Source organism: Styela clava, chromosome 1, assembly GCF_964204865.1.
Source record: "Styela clava chromosome 1, kaStyClav1.hap1.2, whole genome shotgun sequence".
Lineage (NCBI taxonomy): Eukaryota > Metazoa > Chordata > Ascidiacea > Stolidobranchia > Styelidae > Styela > Styela clava.
In genome coordinates, this window is record NC_135250.1 from 21,214,915 (window position 1) to 21,240,879 (window position 25,965).

Consider the following 25,965-nt stretch of genomic DNA (forward strand, 5'->3'; position numbering starts at 1 on the left):
ATTAGAAATTGAAGGATTGTTGGCTTCTCGTCGAACCCTTTAGTACAGTGGCAGGTTGATGTGAATTCTATTCTGGACTGTCTTTTATATCTATAATCGAACCGTTGGATTTGGACTTATGCAAGGTCGGGTTAAAATCTTGTTGATTAGTTCATTAATTTTTATTTCTGTAACAGAGTACCGGTAATGAATGTAGAAATCTTGAAATAGTCTAAATCTTTTATTTGCTAAACTAAGTTCTGAAGAATGAAAGTTATCGTACCGGTAGTCTGGTAGTTGAATATTAGAAAATTTTTATTATACTGGAATGAATGACGTAATTTATTAGAAATAGTTATAAGCATTCCAACTCCGAAATTCATAAATTGTGTGAAAACAACTAATGATATTTCTGTCTTGATCTCATTAGTTGTAACTTCATAAATTATACAGTAATACTTTTATACAGTTAATTCTTTCGAATACAAATACAAAAAATTTCTTCAAATGATGCGAACATTTGTATTCTGAATATTTATATTTTGTTCTTATTTGTAAAGTGAGTGACTGCGATCATCGAATTTTGATTATACATTTTTAATTAATATAACTTAAGTCATTTTTAAAGTAATTTTATAAGCTAAACAGAGGTTTAATAATTGAGCAGTCTCTAATTATTATAGTAAAGTAGACTGCAAAGCCCAGTATTTGGTGCAAAATTGGCCGATTGTTTTTTGCTAACAACTCTTGACCAATACGCTAGGATTTTTTTTCCCTCTGTGAATCAATTCTTATTTACTGAGTAATTTAATGATGACATTTTCAGTTTGCTCTTCTTTTTAGTTTATCGCACAGCTCCAGTTTGCGACAGTTCCAGAAAGTACAAAAGTAGGGGATTATATTAATCGCTATACATGATGTCTTATAAATAATCAAGAATATTTGTTAATACTGTATATTCTGGAATATACGCCCATCGCGCGAATAAGTCGACTCCCTAAAAACGGCCTCAAAACGACGAGATTTTATGAAAATTTGCATATAAGCCGTTTCTACAAATCTCGTAACACGCTGCACGCATCTATGTTCAAATTTATCATTCAAATATCGCTTATGCTACCTTCTTGTATTGTTTTTAGTGTTTATATTAATATGAAATATGGCACACAGATTCTAGCACCGCTGACCACGTTTTGATTAAAACAATTTTCGATTATTATATTTTCTGTTTTATCATAATGGAAGACAGCACTTTGCAGAACAACTATGGTAAATTACTGCAGACATGAAAGGAATTGAATCAGTGCCGACTTGAAGTACGTATAACATGAGGAAGTTTTTGATTGAAAATATTTTACAATCATTAATTTATATTAACGTTGTCGAGATATCCTGTGCGATTAGGGCAATAAATTTGGTTTATTTTCACAAGTCTTCTCAAACATGATTTTTGTAAGCTTCATATATGGGCTGATATATTATGCCAAAGTGTCTGCCAATTATTCAATTGACCAATTATCAATTGATCAGCTGTTATTTGTCTTAATTCTTTTAAAAACAAAAACGTAGCCGGTGGGTGCAATGAAGCACTTCCTGCCTGATATCGGCACTTGGCACTTCAGAAAGAAAACGGCTACCACGAGATAAAGTGATTGATATATGACCCTTCCGTTTTGCTAATTCAAAAAAAAAAACGGAAAACACAGCTGTTGCCTAACCCATGGATGTACAGCGCAGTATTTATCACACCATATTTATATGTTATTTCAACCTTTCAGTTAAATGGTTGTTCAAAATGATTAAAATTATAGCTTTATTGTTGACAATTAATGCTGTAGTATTATTCTATCTGAAGCAAACATTCTAACCATATAAAATTATGAACGCAAATTAGTTCGAAAATATACCGGTAGTAATAGGTTCCTAAATAATATTTAGTATATATCGCGGATGTTATTTGTTAGCCAGACGGCCATTAATGATAATATCCTTCAGTTTGAGTTTGCCGTATTAATTTATGAAATCTCAATTAGTTCAAGCTCGATCAGAGTTTTGCGCTTATAAGCCAGTCCCTTAGTTAAGTTTTAAACTCGGCTTATATTCGAGTGGTTTTACTGATCACCGAAAACTTTGCAAATAAATATCATATTCATTGCTTTTATTTTAGATTCATACTTAAGAAAGTATATCAAAATATATTTAAAATGCCATCAGCGAAATCAGGTGATAGTGCTGACAATGTCAAAGTTGTTGTTCGATGTCGACCTCTAAATGAAAAAGAGAAATCATCTCAATTCGATACTGCTGTTACAGTAGATGAAGTTCGAGGTCAAATTGCAGTGAAAAAACAAGTATCTGATGTTGAACCACCAAAGACGTTCACTTTTGATACAGTATTTGGTCCAGATAGCAAACAAGTTGATGTGTATAATCTTACTGCAAGACCGATAGTGGATTCTGTTCTCCAAGGTTATAATGGAACTATCTTTGCATATGGGCAGACGGGAACTGGAAAGACTTTCACAATGGAAGGTGTTCGGTCTGTGCCAGAATTGAGAGGTATTATTCCGAACTCATTTGCACAGATATTTGGTCATATTGCAAAAGCAGAGGGCGAGAGTAGATTTTTGGTGCGTGTCTCTTATCTTGAGATTTACAATGAGGAAGTGAGGGATTTGTTGGGGAAAGACCAACATGCACGTCACGAAGTGAAAGAACGTCCTGATATTGGAGTTTATGTTAAAGATTTATCAATGTTTGTGGTTAATAATGCTGATGATATGGATCGAGTAATGACACTTGGGAACAAAAATCGCTCCGTTGGTGCTACTAATATGAATGAACACTCTTCACGATCTCATGCTATTTTCAGTATTATTGCAGAATGTAGTGAAAAAGGTCCAGATGGTCAACAGCATGTTCGAGTCGGTAAGTTACATCTTGTCGATCTTGCAGGATCTGAACGACAAGCGAAAACTGGCTCAACAGGCCAACGACTCAAAGAAGCGACAAAGATTAATTTGTCTTTATCAACTCTTGGGAATGTAATATCTGCTCTTGTTGATGGCAAAAGTACTCATATACCGTACAGAAACTCTAAATTAACTCGTCTATTGCAAGATTCTCTCGGTGGGAATTCAAAAACTATGATGTGTGCCAATATTGGTCCTGCGAGTTATAATTATGATGAAACAATATCTACTTTGCGATACGCAAACCGAGCAAAAAATATCAAGAACCGAGCCATTATCAATGAAGATCCTAAGGATGCATTGTTGCGGCAATTTCAAAAAGAAATCGAGGATTTACGAAAAAAATTACAAGATGGAGGAGGCGAGGAAGGAAGTGAGAGTGAATCAGAGGAGGAGATTGGTCCTGACGGGAGCGTGAGGAGAAAGAAAGGACGAAAAAGGAGAAATTCATCAGGGAAAATGGCGGCAATGCAACAGAAGATCGAAGAAGAAAGAAAACGTTTGGAGGAACAAAAGGAATTAGCTGAAGAAGAAAGGAATGAAGTAAAAGCGGATCTTGAAAAACGAGAGGAAGAATACAAAAAAGCAAAGTTGGAGCATGACCAAATGATGGAACGATTACATGCTATTGAGAGGAAAGTTATTGTTGGTGGCGTTGATTTGTTACAAAAGGCAGAAGAGCAGGAAAAACTCCTAGAAGAATCAAACCTTGAATTACAAGAAAGAAGGGATCAACAAGAGGAACTGCGGAAACAAATTGAAGAAAAAGAAGCTGAGCGTATAAACATTGAAGAAAAATATAATTCTCTTCAAGAAGAAATACAGGGCAAAACACGAAAGCTTAAGAAAATATGGACAATGTTAATGTCAACAAAATCCGAACTTGAAGATATTCAGCAAGAACATCAAAGAGAAATGGAAGCTTTGTTGGATGGAGTGCGAGAACTTTCACAAGATGTTCAATTACAAACTTTAATATGTGATGCTTTTATTCCACCGGAATATTTTGAATTAATTACTGAACAAGCACATTGGAACGAAGATATAGGAGAATGGCAAATGAAATGTATAGCATACACAGGTAATAATATGAGAAAACAGTCTCCAATTCCAGAAAAAAATGTAGCTGATGATTCTGATCTTGATCTATCTCACGTATATCTTGCGTACAGTGAGCAAAGCTTAAGAGAAGCATATCGACAAAAATCAGCAAAAACAAAATCAGGTCGTCCAAAAACTGGACGCAAGAAAAAACACACAACGCAAGCTGACATAGATGCTGTATTACAGTAAATATCATATTTATTTGCTCTGTCACTGCCTAATTTTAGATAATTATGTATTTATACTGATATGTTATCAGTATTATGAAATGCATGTGAAATTGTATGCTGCATGATGTGATTGCTTTGTCCGAATTTCAAGTCTTTAATAAACCCTGAGTCACAATTCATTCAAGTCCAATGTTGAGGTAATCAATGAGTTTACCCTCACTGGCAGTTAATTGAGTACAAGTCATTTCCATTCAATGACACGACTCACTTCGAGTCGTAACTCAAGTTCAACTCAAGTTGAGTCAATGACTCCAATCACCTCAACACTGGTTCTTGTTTCTAAATCAATCTATGAAAAATAAAAAACCCAGTTATTACATTTCCCTTTTTATATTATTCATAATACTTTCTTTAAATTGTTTGTCTGTGCCATGGAGGATCCTATAACAAATTTCACTCGCAAAAGTCACTCCTGCTGAGTGTTATATTGTGATTTTGAATGATATATCGATGTACTCTATTTTATTGAATTTTTTGTTATACTCGGCATATTGAAAATCCAGGTACCATACATACCCCTAATACAGGGTGTACTAGAATAACAGTGATTAGTAATTAATTAATTGATTTAAGAAATATTACCGTATTTTATGAACCATGATGAACACTTTGGTTCCTTTTTTTCTCAAAAATTGATCGTGCGTCTTATTAGCAGGTGCACCTCATGTATGGATCAGGTAGTGCTTTGTGCTTTTTTACTCAAAACCAGTACCAATATTGCTTTAAAATTCCTTATGTATGAATATACTGTAACCCCAATCTTAGCAATTTAATGTCAGAAAGTCTTATAATACAGTGCACCGTATCTTGCATGAAATACGATAACCTATTTTTGGGCCTCTGTGTATATCCCATAGGTTGAAATACATTTTTCACGAATAAAATAACTTTTCATAGATCAAAATTTGATAGTGAGTGAAATTTTTGCACAAACTATTTTTATTGAACTGAGTTTTATTGCACAAGTTTTCTTTCTTTAAATCAAATTATCTGTTCACACTTAATATTTTTATATTGTCCATTTGTAAAAATGTTGCGGCTCATCTTTTCTACTGAATATAAAATATAGTAAAATTATACAAGGAATAGAAGATTCCCTTTTTCGATAAAGTTCTCCATTTGCCTATTTTGGATCTCTTTATTCCTCCTCGTAATGCACTAAAACTCTGTTATTTTTCGTTAATTTCTCATTTTTAAAAGATCCTTAGCTAGTGCCATTTCACACTCTGGATTTTGCAGTTAGTAGGCCTATAGTTTATAATATATTTATAAACACATTTTTCAAACACACTAAATAACTAAACAATATTTGTGAAACTACCAAATATGAAGTGATATTCACTCCCTGATAACTTCGAAATTTCTCCCCGGTGGGAAACATTGGCTCATGTTATCGGCCATTATATTAATTCTCAGAAATGCACATTGGTTTACACATACAATCTTTCACATTATTAAGATGTTGTACGACTCAATTAGCAACTCATTATGGCCCAGCCAATACTTTATGTTATAAATATTATATTCAATTCTTACCACTACATCTAATAATTGTAACAGTTTATTGTTGTATTGTATCTGTATTTTGTAGTATTAGAATAGTACAACTATACCAAGTTAAAGATGGGAGCAGCAATTGCGAGAGCTGCGCAGTGGACATCTGTGTTTGAGAATGGAACCGGAAAACTAGAATTTTCGCCATTGAATGAAAAACTTCTCAATGATATTATCCAGGTATGTTTCGTTCAAGCCCATTGTTGTTATTTTTTTTATATGACGCTTTCGCTCTGAACAAGGCCCTGTAGAAGCAGCCACTGATTTTCAATCTGTGTTTATTTAGATCTTTTTATGTCACTCAATAATCCTTTATATGCCGTAAATTAGTTGCACGAAGCACATCAAAGTTTTTTATGGGGTTTAATACAGGACTTTATAAACACCCTGTATATTTAGAATCTTATTAAAAAATTTTTTTGTTTGTATTACCACAGTATGTGGAGAACTTTGGATCAAAGCATTCTCAAGAAGCTGCTCTAGCTTTTAAAGACCCATTAACATGGAATTCTGTTCTTCCTCCAACTGCATTTACAGATGGATTTGAAGCCAGGTATATTATGATATGATGTCCTAAATGTATAAAAAATGCATTCGCGGTTGACACATGAGCTAAGCGTTAGGAACAAAATTGCCTTGTCAATTCTGATTACTCTGCCAGGGTTTGCAGGGGCGAATCCTGTGGGTGATAATTATGTGTGAGAGGATTGTTGGGTACCTAACCGTCATAGGGTAGTTCACATAACTATTAGTCAGTCACGTCGAGATTGATTATTACCAGACGAGAGGCTGTGGTTCGCCATATGATTAAAGTCATCTAATTGACTTTTCTCTCTAGTCTTTGGATTGAAAAAAAATTGATTCTAACTTCTTGTTAAGAAAAAACATTTGTCTCCACTTCCTAGTTGCCAACTGATAAAAATTTAGATTTCACCGCCGAAATCCTGAGAAAATCGAATTTTGGTAATAAATACTCTCAAGCCTACTTCAATATACTCCAAAACGCTTGAATGTAAAAAAAGTTTCTCTGTGAAAATTCTGAAATTCTGACTCATATTTTCGTCTTTCACTCTCGAAACCTGAGTTTAAAAATTCAACTCCAATGATAGCATACCCTGCTAAAATCAATTTTATTCCAATTATCAGTTTGTTACATTTCCCTGAAATAGAAAATTAAAAAAAAAAAGATACAATTGAATTCCTAATTTTAAAAAACAAAAATAAATTTTTGAATAAAATTTTTCAGTGGTTCGAAGGTTGTTTCACGAGAGAGTGATACTCAAGGAAATCCATTAATGTTATATGAAAATGGAAAAATTCAAATCAGAAATATGAATATGTTAGCAAACGTCATGAAAACTGCTAAAAATCAAAAACTGGCAGAAGCAAGAGCATGCTTAGAAGGTAATGATAAACATTTTTAACTGGACTTAACTTTTTTATATGTTATGGAATAACTCAACTGAACTCATTTTATTCTCTGTCATTGGAGATTCAAATTCTCTTGGAGCAAGCTTTAAATCATACTGACTTGACAGAATGATATGATTTGACTCGACACAAGTTGACTTGGAGAAGTTGATATTTAGTCCCAACTCATGCTGCATAGCAATTGTGCGTGTCCGGAAAAATTCGCCGTAGGAAATTTCGCCGCATAGGAAAAGTCGCAAGAGCATTTTGCTGTGGAACAAGTATTTGTGATTAAAACGGTGACCGTACATTTGAACCCATGTACATTTGAACCCATGCGTATATCCACGGGTTCAATCTATATGCGGGTGCTAAAACCCATGGGTTAGGGTTAGTATGGGTTAAACTATTCGTGGAACAAAAAAAAATTCATAGGTGCAATAGCATACAGGTGCAATTGCCATGGGTTCAAATGTACGTGGGTTCAAATGTAATGGAACCGATTAAAACAGTTAGGTTTATGGGGTTAGGATATGCTCTTAAATAACAAATATTTTTTAAATATGGCTTTTTTTCATACGGCGATTTTCCCTACGCTGCGAAATTTTATACTGCAAAATTTCCAGTGGCGAATTTGCCTAGAACCGTAATTGAGACAATCTGTCTGTTTTTTAACAAAAAAGCAGTTCTCAATTATATGAATATGAAATTTGAGCATTGGTAATGATACAGTGAAGCCTGAGAGCACTAGAGTTTACTGAACAGGCAATAGTAGACAGTCGAACAATACGGAATAAAAAGTGTTGTCATTTAACTAAAGTAAAAGAGCCAAAATGTTGGTAAAATAATGGATATTTAGAAAAAGTATAATAGCCTTCAAGCAACTTATACCATCTTTAATTAAGTATACTGTAAATTTGAAATCGATTAGTCCTTTAGCTGTAGAAAATTGATAGCTTTTTTTTCTTTCGAACACTCATAAAATCTTTCAATTTTTATTTTTTAGCAAACAGAGATCCACTTGTTAAAATTCTGGGAGCTGGTTATGCCACTGTCGAAGGAGAAGATACAACTGTTATTAGAATGATAGAAAAGGTAGACTTCATCACTCAAAATCAATATCTTCATTTTATACAAATCAACTGTCTTACTTTATTCCAGCGGTCCTAAACATTTACTCTATTGTTTTCATTACAAAAGTAAAATTTACCGACCTAATTTTGTATGCAAACACTGTCTTTTTGGTGTGTGTTGACTTGTGAGTAAAATATGATAAAATGGCCTCCAGTTAGAAAGTTTTTCTAGATAGAGAGAGACTGGAAACATATTATGTTACCAAATAGAGTGCATTGCAGTCCCCACAACGTTGCAAACTGCTATTGTTAAAAAATTTCTATTTGTAGTAGCACTTTCAAAATTATATACAATTTTTGAATAGCTTTTTAAGCTGCAATTATTATATTTCATAATAATATCATTTTATTTTTCTTGATTTTTGAAAGATGAAAACTGATGGCCAAGAGGAAGTTTCTCTTCAGTTGAGATTTCTTTTACTGATCCAGCAGTTTGACATGCAACTTCTTAACTCTTCATTGCAACAAATCTCTAAGTAAGTTCGGAATATACCGGTAATAAGGATTGTTGGCCGGTCCCTGTGTATATCCTTAGCATTGACCAATCAGCAATAAGTTATTGACGATGTAACAATTCAACTTTTATAGCACCTTTGACACATTTTTCCAAGCAGGGTTGTAAGGATTGCCTTGTTTTTGTGGTATGGCCTACTGTTAGTCAGTTTTTAGTTGTGTTTCCAAAATTTAGGTGTAATCGAATAACTCAATATCCATTATGTTTTCCGAGGAGTTTTAGTTAAGTTGCAGTAATCAAACTTGACACATTAAATATAAACTGAATATTGTGAATCAAAATAAGAAAATCAACACCCAGTCTATTTCAGGTTTTAATAAGGATTAATTTTTCATTTTGTATTTCATTTCGTAAATAAATCTTTTCAAAATATAAATTGACCATTAGGTTATTTTATTAGTACTTGGATTTCAGAAACATGACTAAAAACTGACAAATCCTGGCAAAACAACTAAAATGAGCTGATGTTTACTACCATTCCTGAATGAGAATCGGTCCAAGTGGAAAAGTATTTTTAATTTTTCAGAGAAGTTCGTCTTGCACCAACCACTGTGAATGAAGATGTCGCATTGTTACAAACATTTTGTGGAGAAGATACATCCACACCACTACTTGATATCCAATTCACTTCCAGTAATTTCTTTTGTTATTGTTTTTTTTTCCTACATAACTAAATACCAGTACATGACTGTTAGTAAGAATCTTCACGTTTTGCTTGAAACAACGCTATTAATAAATAAAATCTGAGCATTCAATCACGCTTGGTCAGAATAAGCTATCAAATTTTGGTAATTCCATATTAAATAACTCTGGGGGGATATGCAACGTTAGGTAAAAGTTCCCTAAGTCTCAGTTCATCCGAGAGTCGAGTCTGCCCTGAGCTCTAAGTTGTTTCACTTAGGTGACACGATTCATTTTGAGGCTTTGATGAATGTTGACACTCGTACAGTCAATGACTAGAGGCTTTCGCTCACTGGGTCATGGTCGAAGCTTATACCAAAAATCTGTCTGGAAATGTGTAAACGAGCATGTGTCATTCTTTTCATAGAAATTTCATATCAAACATATTTTATTACTATTGCATGACTCCCTCTGGCTGTACCAAGGCAAAACTTTCCCTAAAAACAGTCAAGGCCATTTGTTTCCATTTTTGCCTTACTTCAAACAATGCAAACCACGGTGGGAAAAAACTCATCAATTTTCCTATTTAAGATTATGTCTTTAACAATGGATGTCGTGCTGTACCGTGGCGTCAAGTACATGGTGACATCTGCTACATCATAGTGAAACCTCATGATGGTGACAGCTTTTGTGTGACAGCAAGTACCTATGGCTGCTTCATCAATGGGGTAAATATTTCAATATACAGATTGAGGCATAATTTACTGCTTTCTCCGTGCACAACTGTAGGCTCGATAGATAGATTTTAGTAATTGAATGCTAATAACATTTCAAAATTAAGAATAAAATTTGATACTCGAGTGCAGTTGCCCTATCATACCTTTGCTCATTGGGCCGTGGCCAAGTTTTCTGATACTATGGTGTTTTATTACAGCTAGATGGTGGTTTACGTAAGATTAGGTTGGATTAGGATTGGTCTTTCTACACAGTGAATTTCATGTATCTGAGAATAATAAGTGGTTAACAATACCCATGCCCGACATTGAATGGAAATCAGATTAGGAAGTTTGCCATATGATTATCATCTTACCTCTTCTCTGGGAAAATATGAAAGATAGTGAATGTGTTTTGCATGGTAAGCATTGAAAGCTTACCATAACTATTGAATTATCTATCAATTAATCACTTTTAATTTTCAAAATACAGGGTGTGGAACAAGATACCAAAGAAGTTAATTTCGAGAAGAAATCTGACATTTACAAAGATCTTGTAGCATTAATAACAGCTAAATCACCAAAGTTTGCTCAGAACATTGAAAAGAAGGTAGGTTCTATGTTTATTGGTCTCAAAGTTTCCATATGGAACTTGGTTCATTCACTGCTTCACATCGAAACTAATCGTTTTCTGCCAGTAGAAGGATGTTACTTTTTTTTTCAAATGAAGTTCTATAAAGCCTGATATTTTACCCAAAATTCTGCTATCTCTAAGAATATTGCACCACATATTACGTCATACCATTTTGAATTGGGTAGTCCATTAAAAGTCTCACTAGCCTAAGTGTATAATCTTTTATATTAAATGTTGAAACTTCTTGTGCAGAATTTCTCGAAGCGGGAAGATTCTATCATTGAGCTTGAGAGAGAAGCCGCTGATTTGAGAGAGAACGTCAAAGAAAAGGAAAAAACTGACGTATCTGCGGATGATAATAAAGTACAGAGTATGCAGAAAGCTACTGGGAAAAAAGGTTGTCAAACTTTGATGATATTTAATATCAGTAATCTGTAGTATATTTTTTGGTACTTTTGAAGCGTGTGTACCAAAATGGAGGTAACTAATTTTGTTCACTTACTTTACATCAAGTTGTGGAATGCGACTGAAACTTATTCACTTGGCTAACACAGACAGTCCCCGAACTCGTAATAGAACTAGAAGAAGGAAAATGGGAATAAAATTATGGCTTAACCCTAACCTGGTACGCACACTACGAGACTACCTATTTTTTTCACTATACTTAAAATACACTTTATATAAGCAAACTACCGAAAATAATGTAATATTGGCTCTTCAGGTGAGAGGACCCATGAAAAACTTATACTGGATATCGAGCAGTGGCTCTTGTGGTTAAGTCCAACAGTAATTAATATACAGATAGAAAAAAGTCAAACATTGGATATTGAAAAGGTTGTTTCAAAATGTTGGATTTTAAAATCATTTGAAATATTGTTATTTAGAATTTGAATTATAATGCGTTTAACTAGAATACGAAACAAAATTGTTGTTCTTTATATTATTACAGTGGTTGTTGTGGAAAAATCACCTTTCCCTAGAAAAAATAAACTACGGTAAACGATTTTAAAGATATAAGCGGCCACTGGAAGACCATAGAACGCTTTTAATTTTATTTTCTGTCAAAATTTATTTCCACTGGGTTCGAGAGTTCACTCCAAATTTCGCTGGTTTTCATAATTCATGGGCAGACCTTTATGTGATATTCAGTAAAGTTTTTCTAACATTTGGCTATTGTGTCCATGTTAGTCATTTGAGCTTTGTATCCATATATTTGAGCATGGCACCCTTATTATTCGAACTATAGGCAAAGCAGGGAAGGACAAAAAGAAACAACTTCAACCCTCTTTGAAATGGAGAAATCTTGGCGAAACAAGAAAAACTGAGGAAAAAATTGGAAAAGAAAAAGGAAAAGATGGAAAAGTAAAGAAGAAATCTTCTCCTAGTGCATCCAGGAGAGCTTCTCTTTATAACAGGTAGTAATTCTGAATGGTACAATTCGTTAACCGAGGAGTGTTAAAAATATGATGTCCATCGCACCACTGATTATGCTATATACATTCGCAGGCTCAATTTCTGTGGCAGTTTTTTGTGTATGAGAGGATTATGCTTGCTGTTCTAAGTTCAGTTTACAGTTTTATTCTGTCATTGAATCAACTGATTATTGGATTAGTGAACCAATAGATCATTTTGCTAAGTTATTTTTGTTATTATGGTGATTGTTGTTGTTGAAGGAAATCGCTTTTCACTGCATAGAACCAATTTATTTCAAATTTTCTCTGACTATGGAACCTGATGTTTTACCAAAAATTTCTCTGTTTTATTTTAATTAAAGGGGAACATATTTTATTCTGTAATTCTTGAATGCAGATATTTTCCGCAAACTTGGTGCTCTCAGGCCTAAAGCTGTACCAGTACCGATGTACAAACTTTGTCTAAATATGTGAGCATTGCTTTGTATTGTTTCATTCATTTCCATACCAATATATTATTCAGGTGATCGCCAGTGATTTGTTATACTTGTTAGCGTTCTTTGAAGATTTTTCTTTTATTGGAGGAATGCAATGAGATTTCAAAATTTTTGATATATCAGCCAAGTGCATATCTTTAAATTGATAAGAAACTAAATTCAGAATTTCTTTGTGGCGTTAGATAGAAGCAGGTTACGTGTCTTTAAAGTTGGTGAATTTGAGGGATCAAACTAGACAATTGTTTTTGGTATTAATAAAATATGTTAGATTTTTATGAAGTAACATATGTGCAGCATAATAATATACCAGAAAATGCAATGGGATGTTTCATCAACTTTAGATTTCACAGAAATTCTCTTCTATTCTATTCCTATAATTTATTTCACCATTGCAGAATTTTTAATGCTTAGAGCGAGTTGGAGTTCACAATCACCATTTTGATTCAATATTCAAAAGTACTGATGCCTAATTTTATTCCAGTTTTTGCAGGTTTTTCGGGACTAATTTTTGATAACTACTAATCTGCAATTAAACTAAAACCTCTGGAAAGACTAAATGTCCATTAGGTTATTTGATTGATACCTAAATTTTGGAAACACAACTAAAACTGACAAATATCATGTAAAACAATGAAAATGGGACAATGTTCATGACATTGCTTGAAAATCTGTCCGGGCAAAAAAATGTCTGATCGACTGCACAAATTTCAATCATTTCATCACCATTAACTTATTGCTAAATGATAATTATTACGGAAATTCAGGGAAATCAAGGTTTGAGATAAAGTGACATATATTGGAAATTGCTAATTGGAAACTGTTTTAACTAAATGGAAGTAATTTACCTACCATAGTTTATTATCCATACAAATATCTGTGAGATTTAACCAATTTTCATGGCTTTGCTTCTTAAAAACTCGAACAGATTCAGTCATTGCTCTCTGTTGTTTGTGAGATTTCATCATATTTAAAACTGGCAACAGTGATATTTCTTGAAAATTATATTTATGACATCATAATACACCAAGTCCATTGTTGCAACATAGTAGATGAGTTTAACAATTAAAACTGTTCAGTAAGCAAGGGAAAAGTTGAGGTTCATGAAAAGATAGCCCAGAAAAATGGTGAAACCATCAGACAGAGAGAATAATATAACAGATAAAGATGTTAGAAGAAGTATTGCTTACTTGATGCAATACCAAGCAGGAAAAGAGTAAGTTGAATTGTTTTGATAGCCTAGTTTGATCTAAGCTGTAGGATTAAGGTGAGTTGGGTGCTTGGAGAGATGGTTATACAACTCTAGCTCCTAAGATTATAGCATTACGTCATTATGGTCAGGTATGCAACCACATGTACAGATGTAGAGAGTTGGATTAAACTTTGAAAATTGTTAAGATACCGTGCATAACTCCTAGTTATACTTTCCGTTAAATCAGCCAGTTAGAAAACTATAAAAGGCTTTATAGGCGTATGTATAATCATTGAAAATGAATTAATATTCAGAGAAGATGAGGATGAAATGTTTTTGCAATATAGTACCATAAGGGCTCATGATTTTGAACTTTTTTTAACAGTTTAGCTTGAGGGTAAACATGCCTTGCCCAAGGATACCATTTAGCAGTTTCATAGCAAAATGCAGATTTGATTACTGTGGTCATGATTCTTGATTTTCTATTCAATGTTATATCTCATACGAGGTGTGGCTAAAAAGAAACGAGACTGACGTCACAGATTGCGCAACACGATTAACCATTGGTAATCAACACTTTTACAGTGTGGTGTAATATGTGTTCTTTGTTCAACAGCTTTTTTGACACAATATCGCAATTATTTTTGCTCTTTAGGAGCCATAGGTGAATGTGATTAATTGCTTGTTGAAAAAAAAATTGCCGTGCGAGATCTGATTGAGTTTTTTGGCGATAGGGGGTTCAATTGCAGAATGACGATTGAGCAATGAATTAACATTAAATTTTGTGTCAAACTTGGAAAAACGGCGACTGCGACTTTGAAGAAATTGTGTGATGTTTATGGAGATTCTTCCATGTCCAGAACAAGAGTTTTTGAATGGCACAAGCGATTTGTGGGATGCAGGGAGGATGTGGAGGATGATTCGAAGTCAGGAAGGCCTTGCACTTCCACAACTGATACCAACATCGAAAAGGTATCAGTTGTGAGTTCAGTTGTGAAAGGCAGTTGATTCGCAGCGACCGTCGCTCAACAATTCGCGTCATTGCGAAGTTGGAAAAGACAAAAAAAAACGGTTCGCACCAGTTTGGTTGACACTTTTGGCATGTGAAAGGTGAGTGCCAAAATGGTGCCAAGGCTGTTGACTGAGGAGCAGAAAGCTCAACGATTAAATGTTGCCCAGTTGACATGCATTTTTCCAAGTTTGACACAAAATTTAATGTTAATTCATTGCTCAATCGTCATTCTGCAATTGAACCCCCTATCGCCAAAAAACTCAATCAGATCTCGCACGGCAATTTTTTTTTCAACAAGCAATTAATCACATTCACCTATGGCTCCTAAAGAGCAAAAATAATTGCGATATTGTGTCAAAAAAGCTGTTGAACAAAGAACACATATTACACCACACTGTAAAAGTGTTGATTACCAATGGTTAATCGTGTTGCGCAATCTGTGACGTCAGTCTCGTTTCTTTTTAGCCACACCTCGTATGTATGAATTTTTCTTACGAATATGCAAATTTTTACAGAAAAGTCATTCTATTTTGTGAAATATTTGCTGTATATAGCATTTTTATATATCTCTTGTTTTAGGAGAACGCCGGGAGTCGATGAAGAAGACATGAGTGATAGTTCTGAAGAATCTGAGGAAGAGGACGAGGCACAAGATAGAAGACAAGAAGCTGGAACTGATCTTCCGTCAGAATACTGGCAAATTCAAAAGCTTGTTAAATACTTGAAGGTGCAAATTTCTGTTATAAAATAGGGGTACAAAAGTTTAAATCAGAACTTGCTATTGAAGCCAGATTCTACTATGATATGGAGTTGAAGTTATCAAAAAGTTTAGTTCTCCCAACTCCTAACCATCTAATTAGTTTTCATCTTCATGATTTCCTAATCCTAATACCTCATACAAATAAAAAACTGAATAATGATGAATGAAATAATTCCTTTTCGGCTGATTATTCTTTTTTCCTTCTGATATTAATTCTAATTCATGATATATTTGTGGAATTACTAGGGCTGGGAATAATCAACCGGTTGATTAGTTAACCGATTTTAGATGGTTAACGGTTACGATTCATTTTAATCATTAACTGACATCTTGGGTACAAATCATTTTTATAATGTACAATTCATCCAAAAATGATTTGGTCATCGCAAATTCATCTCCTGTTACGTTTAATTCAAAAGAATATCACTAACTGTATTGGTAAGGGCCCAATAAATTTGAAGAATAATTGGAGTACCAAGATTGCTGATTATGAAAATTTGACAATGATGTATTCAGAATCAGTTTTCGGTCGAAATATATTGTTCACAACTTTATTCCAAAAGCGTATATTCAATGTCATCCAACAAATGCGCAGTTGATGTTGTTTTTCTTCATGGTATCTCAAAGTAGAATTTGTACATCAAATTTGTCACACAAATGACATTTAATAACGAAATTGGGTTTCACTAAAGTACTTCCATATGTCCGAAGCACGCTGCATATCTCTTGCAGCATAACGATCATGGATTGATCTCCATTCGTGAATAATTTCGAGCAATATGCAGGACTGCAGCCTGTCATACGATTACCAGTCTATATTAATACTTATAAAAAGATGATGGTAGAGGTCTGTGTCAGGTATAGGGATAGTCCTGTAATGAAATATTAATAGTTTTCTTGTTGATTCTTTATGCTTGTTTATTCTGTTTAGGGAGGAAATCAAACAGCTACAATAATAGCTTTATGTGCCATGAGAGATTTCAATCTGTCTCAAGAGACTTGTCAACTGGCTATACGAGATGTTGGTGGACTGGAAGTTCTCATCAATTTATTGGACACTGAAGAAAGCAAATGCAAGGTCAGCTTATGATTTTAGAATAAATGAGAAAATTTTTGTTTTTTATCAAAATTTATATTTAGTATGAGTTTTTTTTATTAGTATTAGCTCATTACAATGTGTCTGTGTTAGAACTGTAGGGCTAACATATTGCACGGAAGGTCATGGCATTTTGTCAGGCAAGCTTCTGTTTTCTTTGGCAAACTCGGTGCTTTGCTACAGCCTTACCTGATGGTACTGATGAGAATTACTACTACAGTTGTTGAATCAGTACAGTACAGTACAGTACAGTAATCACTAATTCTAAGCCTCATATTGGTTATTTGGCCTTTGTGTTCATTTATGAGCATTGCTGTCTTGTTTGATACAGATTGTTGTTGTTGAGCTTTATCTTGTTGTTGTTGTTGTTGGGAAAAAATCACAGTCAATTTTAACCGACATTCCACCAAAATTTTTGTTCTTAATATAAATTGAGGGGGAATGCTTTCTATTTGGTATTGATTGTCCACTGAGCTTTTCAGCAAGCTTTGATGTGCTTCCAGTCTTTAATATAGCAGTAGCAATGTGACTACTGTATCCATATATTTAAGCATTGCCCTCTTTCTTTTTCTATTGTAAGCCAGCTTGGTAGAGGTTCATTCAATAAATGTCCACATCCATCGTAGTAAAAGGAATATTAAACTCTAATCTAATGCGAAAATGTTCTCACAACAGATTGGTTCTTTGAAAATCTTGAAGGAAATCAGTCGTAACGTTCAAATTCGTCGAGCAATTGCTGATTTGGGTGGATTACAGACCATGGTTAAGATATTGAAAGAGTCAAATAAAGATCTTAAATGCTTGGCCGCAGAAACAATCGCTAATGTAGCCAAGTTCAAACGCGCAAGAAGAACTGTTCGTCAACATGGCGGAATCAATAAACTGGTTTGTAATTACGTTATTATTGTAAGCTGAAATAATTCTGACAGTTTAAACTCTTTTATTTACTCTTTTTTTCAAATCGTGGACATAAATGGGCATGAAGATTCACAATTTTTTTTCATTTCTGAATTTTCGTTTGATGAAATTTCCTCGTCGCGTTAATTCAAATTGTTTCGAATCATATGTTAACTGTTTTTGCTAAAATCTTTGTTGCAAGGATTAATTTATGTATTGTTCCATGTCTGTGGTTCCTCACACCTCAATGTGATAATTATGAGACAACAATTTTTCTTTTCAAAATAATTTACGCTGATAATTTTAAAAATTGCCCAAAAATGTAGTTTGTAAATTAAGATTTTATCAATGTTCATATTTAGGTAGGGCTCCTTGACTACAAACCGACTGCACCCATTCAAGGACACCAAACACAAAACGTCTCCGCAAAAGATATTGAAGTGGCAAGGTGTGGAGCATTGGCATTATGGAGTTGCAGCAAATCAACAAAAAACAAACACGCTATTCGAAAAGCTGGTGGAATCCCTCTCCTGGCACATTTACTGAAAACTCTACATGAAGATATGTTGATACCCGTTGTCGGTACATTACAGGAATGTGCATCAGAGGTACAAAATGATATACTGATAAAAATTTCATCCTGGTAAATTATTCTTGCTCGAAGTAAGGTTGTATTTATGAACTCAGAACTGAAAGAAAGTAACCCATGTGTGAAGTTCCAAAAGTTTCATTAGATATCAGTTGGTTATAATAATTTCAACGAAAATGGTACTTACTGCTTGGCTCGACATTACTGGTAACAATGTGAACTGCTACGGCAGTGTATCCTAATTTTCAGCTTTGATTCAAATGCCCAGCTAACAGATTTCAGTGTAAGCCGCATACCGGTAGGCTACCAATAATATGGTTGGTCATTGGACCTTCATGCCCATATAATTGAGCATTGCTCTATTCCAGGGGTCGGGAACCTTTTTGGACAAGAGAGCCATGAAAGGTACGTTGAGGGCCTTGAACGACTGCTCACGTGCAGCACAAGTTGAAATCACCCATCTTTCATTTGGGTGTCTCCGTAGTGCCTTGAAAATTAGTTTTGCTAGTTCAGTCTAAATATTACTAATAAACAATACAAACGGACGGAATACTTTTATTGCTCCGCGACTCTATCTCTTTGTGATATCACAAAATATGTTTCAGAATCCCCTAGTTTTGTCACAATGCCTGTCTGGCAATTCTCTCACATAACATAAACATTCGCCGAGCGCTCGCTCTTTAACGTGTTGGCAAATTTTCTGCCAAATTTGACTATAAAAGAGAAATCTGATAATAATAGCAAGTTTAACCTTAGAATATTGAATTTTTCTGGAAGCCATATGCCGTCACCAAAAGAGCCATATGTGGCTCGCGAGCCATGGGTTCCCGACCTCTGCTCTATCGTATCTTAGATGTGATAAAATATCCTTTCCATATGATTTGATTTGAAGTTAAATTGACCATTTAAATTTGTTCAACAAAATCTCATCTGACGAATTTTATATTTGTTTCAGCCGAGCTATCGACTTGCAATTCGCACCGAAGGAATGATTGAAAATCTTGTCGCTAATTTGGAGAGCAACAATCCTGAATTACAAATGCATTGTGCCGCTGCAATTTTCAAGGTTTGTTGAGTGATTGAGATTTTTTCATGCAGCGTATTTGTATGTTGTTTGTTCTGAACAAGGCTCTACACAAGCAATCACTGCTAGGTACAGAGCTACTATACTTTGGAATCTTTCCGGTTCATCTTTGCCTGCCAAGTTTATTACACTCTGGATGAGGAGATAGGATTTAAACCCGAGATTCTTAACAAGGCATTAAGCTCACTAAGCAATCTGAACAAACAACTGAAAAAGGCTTTTATTCGCCAAAGTTTTTGTTATAACAATTAGGTAATTTGAGTCCAGAATCTCAAGTTTTTTCAAATCCGCAGTCTGAGTCAAAATTTTTATCAAGTCAGAACTGGGTGTAATTTTTTCCCGGCTTCACGACCCTGGTTGCAAATATATTTATTTACTTAGTGACCTTTGTAGTATTAAATTAAATTCGATTATCTTATCTGTTTTGTGCAGTGTGCAGAAGACAAAGAAACGAGAGATCTTGTGAGACAATATGGAGGATTAGACCCACTAGTTAAACTTCTTGAACAATCTGATAACAAGGAGTTGCTTGCAGCTGCAACCGGAGCAATTTGGAAATGTGCCATAAGCCGGGAGAATGTTGAAAGGTATTTTAGTGGACTAGGGCAGGGGTTCTCAAACTTTTGGTGTAATAGAGCCTGTGAAAAGATTTTCTATTATTCACGGAGCCTCACAATAAATTTATAAAAATAAAGGTTAATTAAATAAATTACTTTTTTTAATGACTCAGACGTATGTGCTGCTAAAAAATACACTTGACATTTGACAAACATATTGATACAGTGGTGACGAAATGTGGCAACAAGGTGAAATATGGTGTTATCTGTTGGAACTTATTGATAATGTCATATTTGAATTACCGCCTTGTTGCCACATTTCGACACTACCGTTGACAAATTTTATCAATGCTGTTCATACTTCTTTGGAAAGTTACAAAATTAGCCAAGTGAGTATTTTATTAAGTAAACGAATAGAAAGAAATTTTTTTGTTTTTTAGATTTCAGGAACTGAAGGCTATTGAACGTCTTGTTCAACTTTTAACTGATCAACCAGAAGAAGTTCTTGTGAATGTTGTTGGTGCTCTGGGAGAATGTGCACAGGTATGATCAATTACGGTCCTAACTTATCTAATTTGCACCAAAACTATAATTATAATTTGCTAGTATTGGGAGTGCGGTGTCACATGACCATTCAATCATATAGCTAACAATGACCACTTGTCTAATTGTGATTGAAATCTCTTACTCATTTCAATTTGTTGCAATAATATGTGGGCGCCCTAAGCGGGGTTGGTAAAGTAAGTCATAGTCAACCAATAGCTACGTCAACCAAATTGCGGCGGCGAGGAGACTAGTAATCATTCCACCACAAAATCGTCAGTGCTGTAATGGTGACTTTGATTTTAATGCTTTGATCAACTCACCTACCGTTGATCATCCAGCAGAGTACTGTAACATTTTTTTGGAGCTGTAGCTACGCTTATTATATTATATGGATCTGGAGGCGAAGCTTCCAGTAATTTTGTGGCTCCAGCTCTTAACTATTTTTTCACATTTATAATTTTCTAATACCCCAAAGAAATGATGGAAATCTATCATTTCCAGCTTATATATTTTTTTAAAATTCAATGTCTAATATTAATTTTTATCTTTCATTGTGACGACCATACCAAAAAACATCAACGGTTGTAGAGCTGAAGCTTAGTTCCAGGGCAAAAAGCTCTGGGGCATTGTGATTCATAAGCAGTTCATCTTAACTAACAATATCCCCTTTTTGTGATGATTCATCACATGTTGCTGTTGGTCAATTCTACTTAAAAACACTTGATTTTTCAGGAACCTGCTAATCGTCTGGTTATTCGCAAATGTGGAGGTATTCCTCATCTGGTACAACTTTTAACCGGAACTAACCAAGCTTTGTTGGTTAACGTAACAAAAGCTGTCGGTGCTTGTGCAACGGAGCAAGATAATATGACGTGAGTTTTTTAAAAAAAGGCTTAAGTGTAATATCAAAAGGTATCAGGAATAAATCACTTTGTTGATATATCTCTCGAGCTTCCCTATCCTGGTATAAGACAGAATTTTGTGATCGTGATGTCCTAGCGCAGGAGTGGCCAACCCTCGGCTCGCAAGCCGCATGTGGCTCTTAAACCGGTTCCATGCAGCTCTTTCCGCCTTGGTTGTTCTAAGGAAAAAGTAAGTTGCAAAACACGATTCATCAATTTTGATTAAACATATTATCATTCATTGTGCATTCTTCTTCTACGCCGAAGATACTCCTTCATTCACTTTACCATGCGATCGTCCATGGTTACGTCACAATCAAATTCTTTGTTGTGAGACACGTTTATTGCACTACAACTGCTGTCATAATTCAGTTCGGCGAGCAACGCACAATTTACCATTTGGGTGAAGACGCGAAGTAAATGATAAAACGTCACACATTATGTCGTTGACTTGACGACTCATTTAATTCTACGACGGATAGTTTGTCCCTCTAGTCTCAGATGAGGCTGCAACTGAGTTAAAGATGATCGAACTTTGTTATATAAGGAAGACCAGCTGAAATGCGCTTTTCTGTCAGAATCATGTTGGTTATTGTTATTTACAATAAACTAGCATTCTGGTACAGCTGAATAAAGGTATCTGATGTTCATGTGTGGCTTTGTTTATAATGTGGCCATTCGCGTTATCAAGGTACAAAATGTGGCTCTTGGTCTCTTAAGTAGCTCATTGCATATCAGTGGCTGTTTGTGCAGAGCCTGTTTAGGGGAGAAAGGCATATAAATACGTCCTATAAAAATGTCATCCGATTTTTGATAAATTCACAGAAAAAGTTTATTGTATGCTTCTTCAATCTTCTTCTTTTTCAGAATTATCGACAAACTTGATGGAGTTCGCCTACTCTGGTCTCTTCTGAAAAATCAAAATCCACAAGTACAAGCATCAGCTGCATGGGCTGTTTGTCCTTGCATCGAGAATGCAAAAGACGCTGGTGAAATGGTTCGGTCTTTTGTGGGTGGATTGGAACTTATCGTATCTCTCTTAAAATCTAATGACTTGGAAGTAAGATGATCAAGATATATTGAGTAGTTGTGTGATTAGCAATATAGACGTCAGATTGGTAGCTTTTTATCAAAATAGTAATGAAACATTGGCCTTGAAATGGATTTATGGATTCATTGAAAAACAGGTTGTTGTTTTTAATACTACTGGTCGTTTGCTTCTATATCAGGGTTGTGAGGTCTGGAAAATCGACTTCGTGGTTAAAATATTTTCTCGTACTTGAACATATCCAACTCTGGCCTCAAACTCATTTGGCGCATGCAAACCTTTTTCAATAGACTTGAACGGAAGCTCCCAGTTTCTGCAGATAATCTTGACTTCGATTATCACCATAAAAAATCTGTACCCTGAGATACAACTCTGGCTTCAAATTTAATAAAAACATGCTAATCTTATTAAACTCTGCAGCTGCAGAGCTCTGCTCTGCATGTTTCATTATTTCAGTAATTTGGATGAAGTGTGTTCTAAAATACCTTACTACCAGGCCACTATGCCCTCAAATAATAAAACACAGCACATTATCTGATCTTTATAACAATCTAGATTAACTGTTCATGTTCTGACAGGTATTGGCAAGTGTTTGTGCAGCAATTGCTAATATTGCAAAGGATGAGGAAAACTTGGCAGTTATTACAGATCATGGTGTTGTTCCTATGCTTGCTAAACTTGCAACAACTGTAAGTTTGTTATTCAGACTTATTTTCAATGTTTTTTGCACAGTAGTTTTACGAACTGAGGGTCTGTAAGTTTGAATCATATCAAGGAATGTTCACTCATTCATTGCTCACATATTATTGGAGGTATTTCACTCTCATTACATTCGGGACTTCAATGAAGACCTCTTAAACCAAACTCAAAAAAAAAATATCCAATATGATCGGCTTTCCTATCGACAAAATGTTGCTGTGCTCATTTCACAGATATTATAATGAACTGTGTTCGTTTGAACTTTCGGAACATGTTTCTCCAAACAAAGTTTTCAGTCGTCAAACTTGTTTGGCTGTGAACTCTCACCTGTTCACTACCAGTGTACCTACTAGGCGAAAAAAAAATTCATGCCCGAAGTTTTTTTCCAAGAATTTCATTTATGTGGGATTCACTACCTCATAGCTGTTTTCTTGAACTTATTGACACGATCTGTATCAAGTCTCGTGTCAATTGGTATTCTACACTATAATAATTTATAGTCTCAGCAGCTCTTGGCACTTTAGTGGTTGCCTGCTACTTCACTCAGAAATTTATGCCATATATTGTTGAGCGAGTGCACTGCAGTTCATATAAAAAAGTGTTGTTGCATTTGAATTGTATTTTTTCATTAAAAAATTTATATTTCAATATTTTCACAGACAAATGACAAGTTACGTCGTCATCTCGCTGAAGCCATTGCAAGATGTTGTACATGGGGGCATAATCGGGTTTCATTTGGCAGAGAGGGGGCTGTTGCACCACTGGTGCATTATCTGCATTCCAAAGATGAATCAGTTCACCGTGCTACTGCTCAAGCTCTCTATCAACTCTCAAGAGATCCTGATAATTGTATCACAATGCATGAAAATGGTGTCGTAAAAGTATGTTATAATATTATTGAACCATTTATCCAATGAGTACTTAAAAATTTAAATTTTTTTTTTTTTTAATATGATGACTGTAAGCATGTTTGTACTTGACCCAGCGGGTAAAGTATATGAGACTTCTAACTCATTTTTTAAACTATGGCCCGCTGTCACATTACAACATAAAATGTAGGAATAAATAACCAGATAAACGAAGGGCCGACCTTCGACCACTGCACCTATGTGACTGCAGCCCTGTGCTAATTCTAGGTGATGAGCTGATTTTTTACCAAAATTTAAAGACTAAATCTTTTTCTATTATATAATCTTAATTTCAGTTATTGTCGTTACCCAAACTAGGCTCCACGCAATAACTTTCACATGAGGCCCAGCAATAGCTCTGTATGGACCTGGACAAATGTCTAGGTCAAGGATGGCGAACCACTGACTCGCAAGTCACAAAGTGACCCGCCCTGTTTTATTCGTGACCCACCAAGGCACGAATAAAATAAAAAACTGCTAGCATATTTATCATTTATTTTTATCAGTGATAGTCAGGGCTGCAATCGCTCATATTCAAATTTTCGGGATGGTAATTTTTGAAACCCCTAATCTTGAACGCCTGTCTGCACTGCTGTTTGTGTACCGTTATTCAGCTATCGGCTCTGACATCGTTTATGACATAACAATGCAATGGATCTGTTCATTACTTGCAACGTCTTGTCTCTTTTGTAAGTGCATCTGCAGACTGTTTTAGGGGTTATACGAGAACTGCTTTGCATTTGACTAGTTTCTCGCTTACAGCGCCGTTGAGAAAACAAAATCTTTCAGACTTGAAATAAAAACCTAGAAATCTGAAATAACAATGGGGCAGTGTAAAGGTGCCTTAATGTGGTTGAAAGGTGATCGAAAAATATAACACTATCAGAGTGGAATTCCCTCCAAACTCTTTGGAACCGTAAAATATTTTGCCATATCTTCCTAAACGTTTTTGGTAATTCATGTGTTTTCGTACTCTTAATTTCATAAAAATCGATATATGTACCTAGTGCTTAAGTACATTTAACCCACATAGTTTTGTACAGTCATCGAGTTTCACATACTGATAAAAATATATCATTCTGTACGTTTTCAGCTTTTACTCGACATGGTCGGTTCGTCAGATGAAGTGCTTCAAGAAGCTGCAGCGGGATGTATTGGAAATATCAGAAGGCTTGCACTCGCTAATGAGAAAGCAAAGTTTGCTTGAGATAATTGTTTTTGTTTTATTAATTGCTTTTTGTATAGAAAATTATTGAGTGTTTTGAAAAATATTTTTATATGATTGATAAGTTTCACTGAGTAGATTTCTTGAGAACATTCACAAATATATATATTGACAAATATATGACTGTTTATTCTGTAATGAGTGAAGACAGGACTTAGATTTGTATTATATTAACTACACCAATGAGTCCGATATATAATAACTGTAATAACTAATATACTGCCCTTCACAACCATGTTCATGGTTTAGGTTCGATTCCCTTGGGGAAAATTATGTGCGACATGATTGCTGGACTCCTCGCCGTCGTAAGATGGTTCTCGTAATCGCTGACAAATTAGGGTACTTCATCATCAAGTTCATCTGGAACAAATAACTGTTCTGAATATTCCCATACGCGACATGGTTTCCTATAATTACCAATCTGTTTTCCCAGGTAGCCCTTTACGACCAAATTCGTGTTAAGGAAAGTCAAAGTTTGTGATAAATTGTCACAGCTGGTCGGTTACCGTACCGTTTTCTCCACCATCAAGTTCTTGCATCTGAAACGAATAACTGTCCCATACCCGACATGGACTGATAACAGGACGATATGGCATGGTTGGCCGTATGATTAAGCCTTATCGGCTTTCCTTTCTCTCGGGATAAATATGTAAATCCTGTCCTATTTCAGTCTGGTTCCA

The 25,965-nt window shown here is 34.9% G+C and overlaps 2 protein-coding genes across 3 annotated transcripts; both read left to right on the plus strand.

The window, feature by feature from the left end:
• The first annotated feature begins 107 nt into the window (after nt 1–107).
• LOC120339641 (kinesin-like protein KIF3A) lies at nt 108–5,876 on the plus strand. Of its 2 annotated transcripts, none has more exons than XM_078111655.1 (2): nt 108–125; nt 2,147–5,876. In XM_078111655.1, the coding sequence occupies exon 2, from the start codon at nt 2,184–2,186 to the stop codon at nt 4,242–4,244; it is 2,061 nt and encodes a 686-aa protein (XP_077967781.1). In that variant the 5' UTR covers nt 108–125; nt 2,147–2,183; the 3' UTR covers nt 4,245–5,876. The 2 variants fall into 2 exon arrangements, with proteins under 2 accessions (XP_077967781.1, XP_039263743.2); XM_039407809.2 differs by lacking the exon at nt 108–125 and adding an exon at nt 1,085–1,295.
• On the plus strand, nt 5,813–25,405 carry LOC120339629 (outer dynein arm-docking complex subunit 2-like). The gene is made up of 22 exons (XM_039407798.2): nt 5,813–6,019; nt 6,277–6,392; nt 7,086–7,243; nt 8,256–8,344; nt 8,752–8,858; nt 9,423–9,529; nt 10,109–10,245; nt 10,724–10,840; nt 11,117–11,261; nt 12,111–12,279; nt 15,554–15,701; nt 16,666–16,812; nt 17,506–17,715; nt 18,090–18,335; nt 19,272–19,382; nt 19,833–19,987; nt 20,398–20,500; nt 21,236–21,375; nt 22,273–22,465; nt 23,032–23,142; nt 23,812–24,033; nt 25,154–25,405. Exons 1-22 carry the CDS (start codon nt 5,909–5,911, stop codon nt 25,265–25,267), a joined length of 3,156 nt encoding a protein of 1,051 aa, XP_039263732.2. The 5' UTR covers nt 5,813–5,908; the 3' UTR covers nt 25,268–25,405.
• Nucleotides 25,406–25,965: the final 560 nt, after the last annotated feature.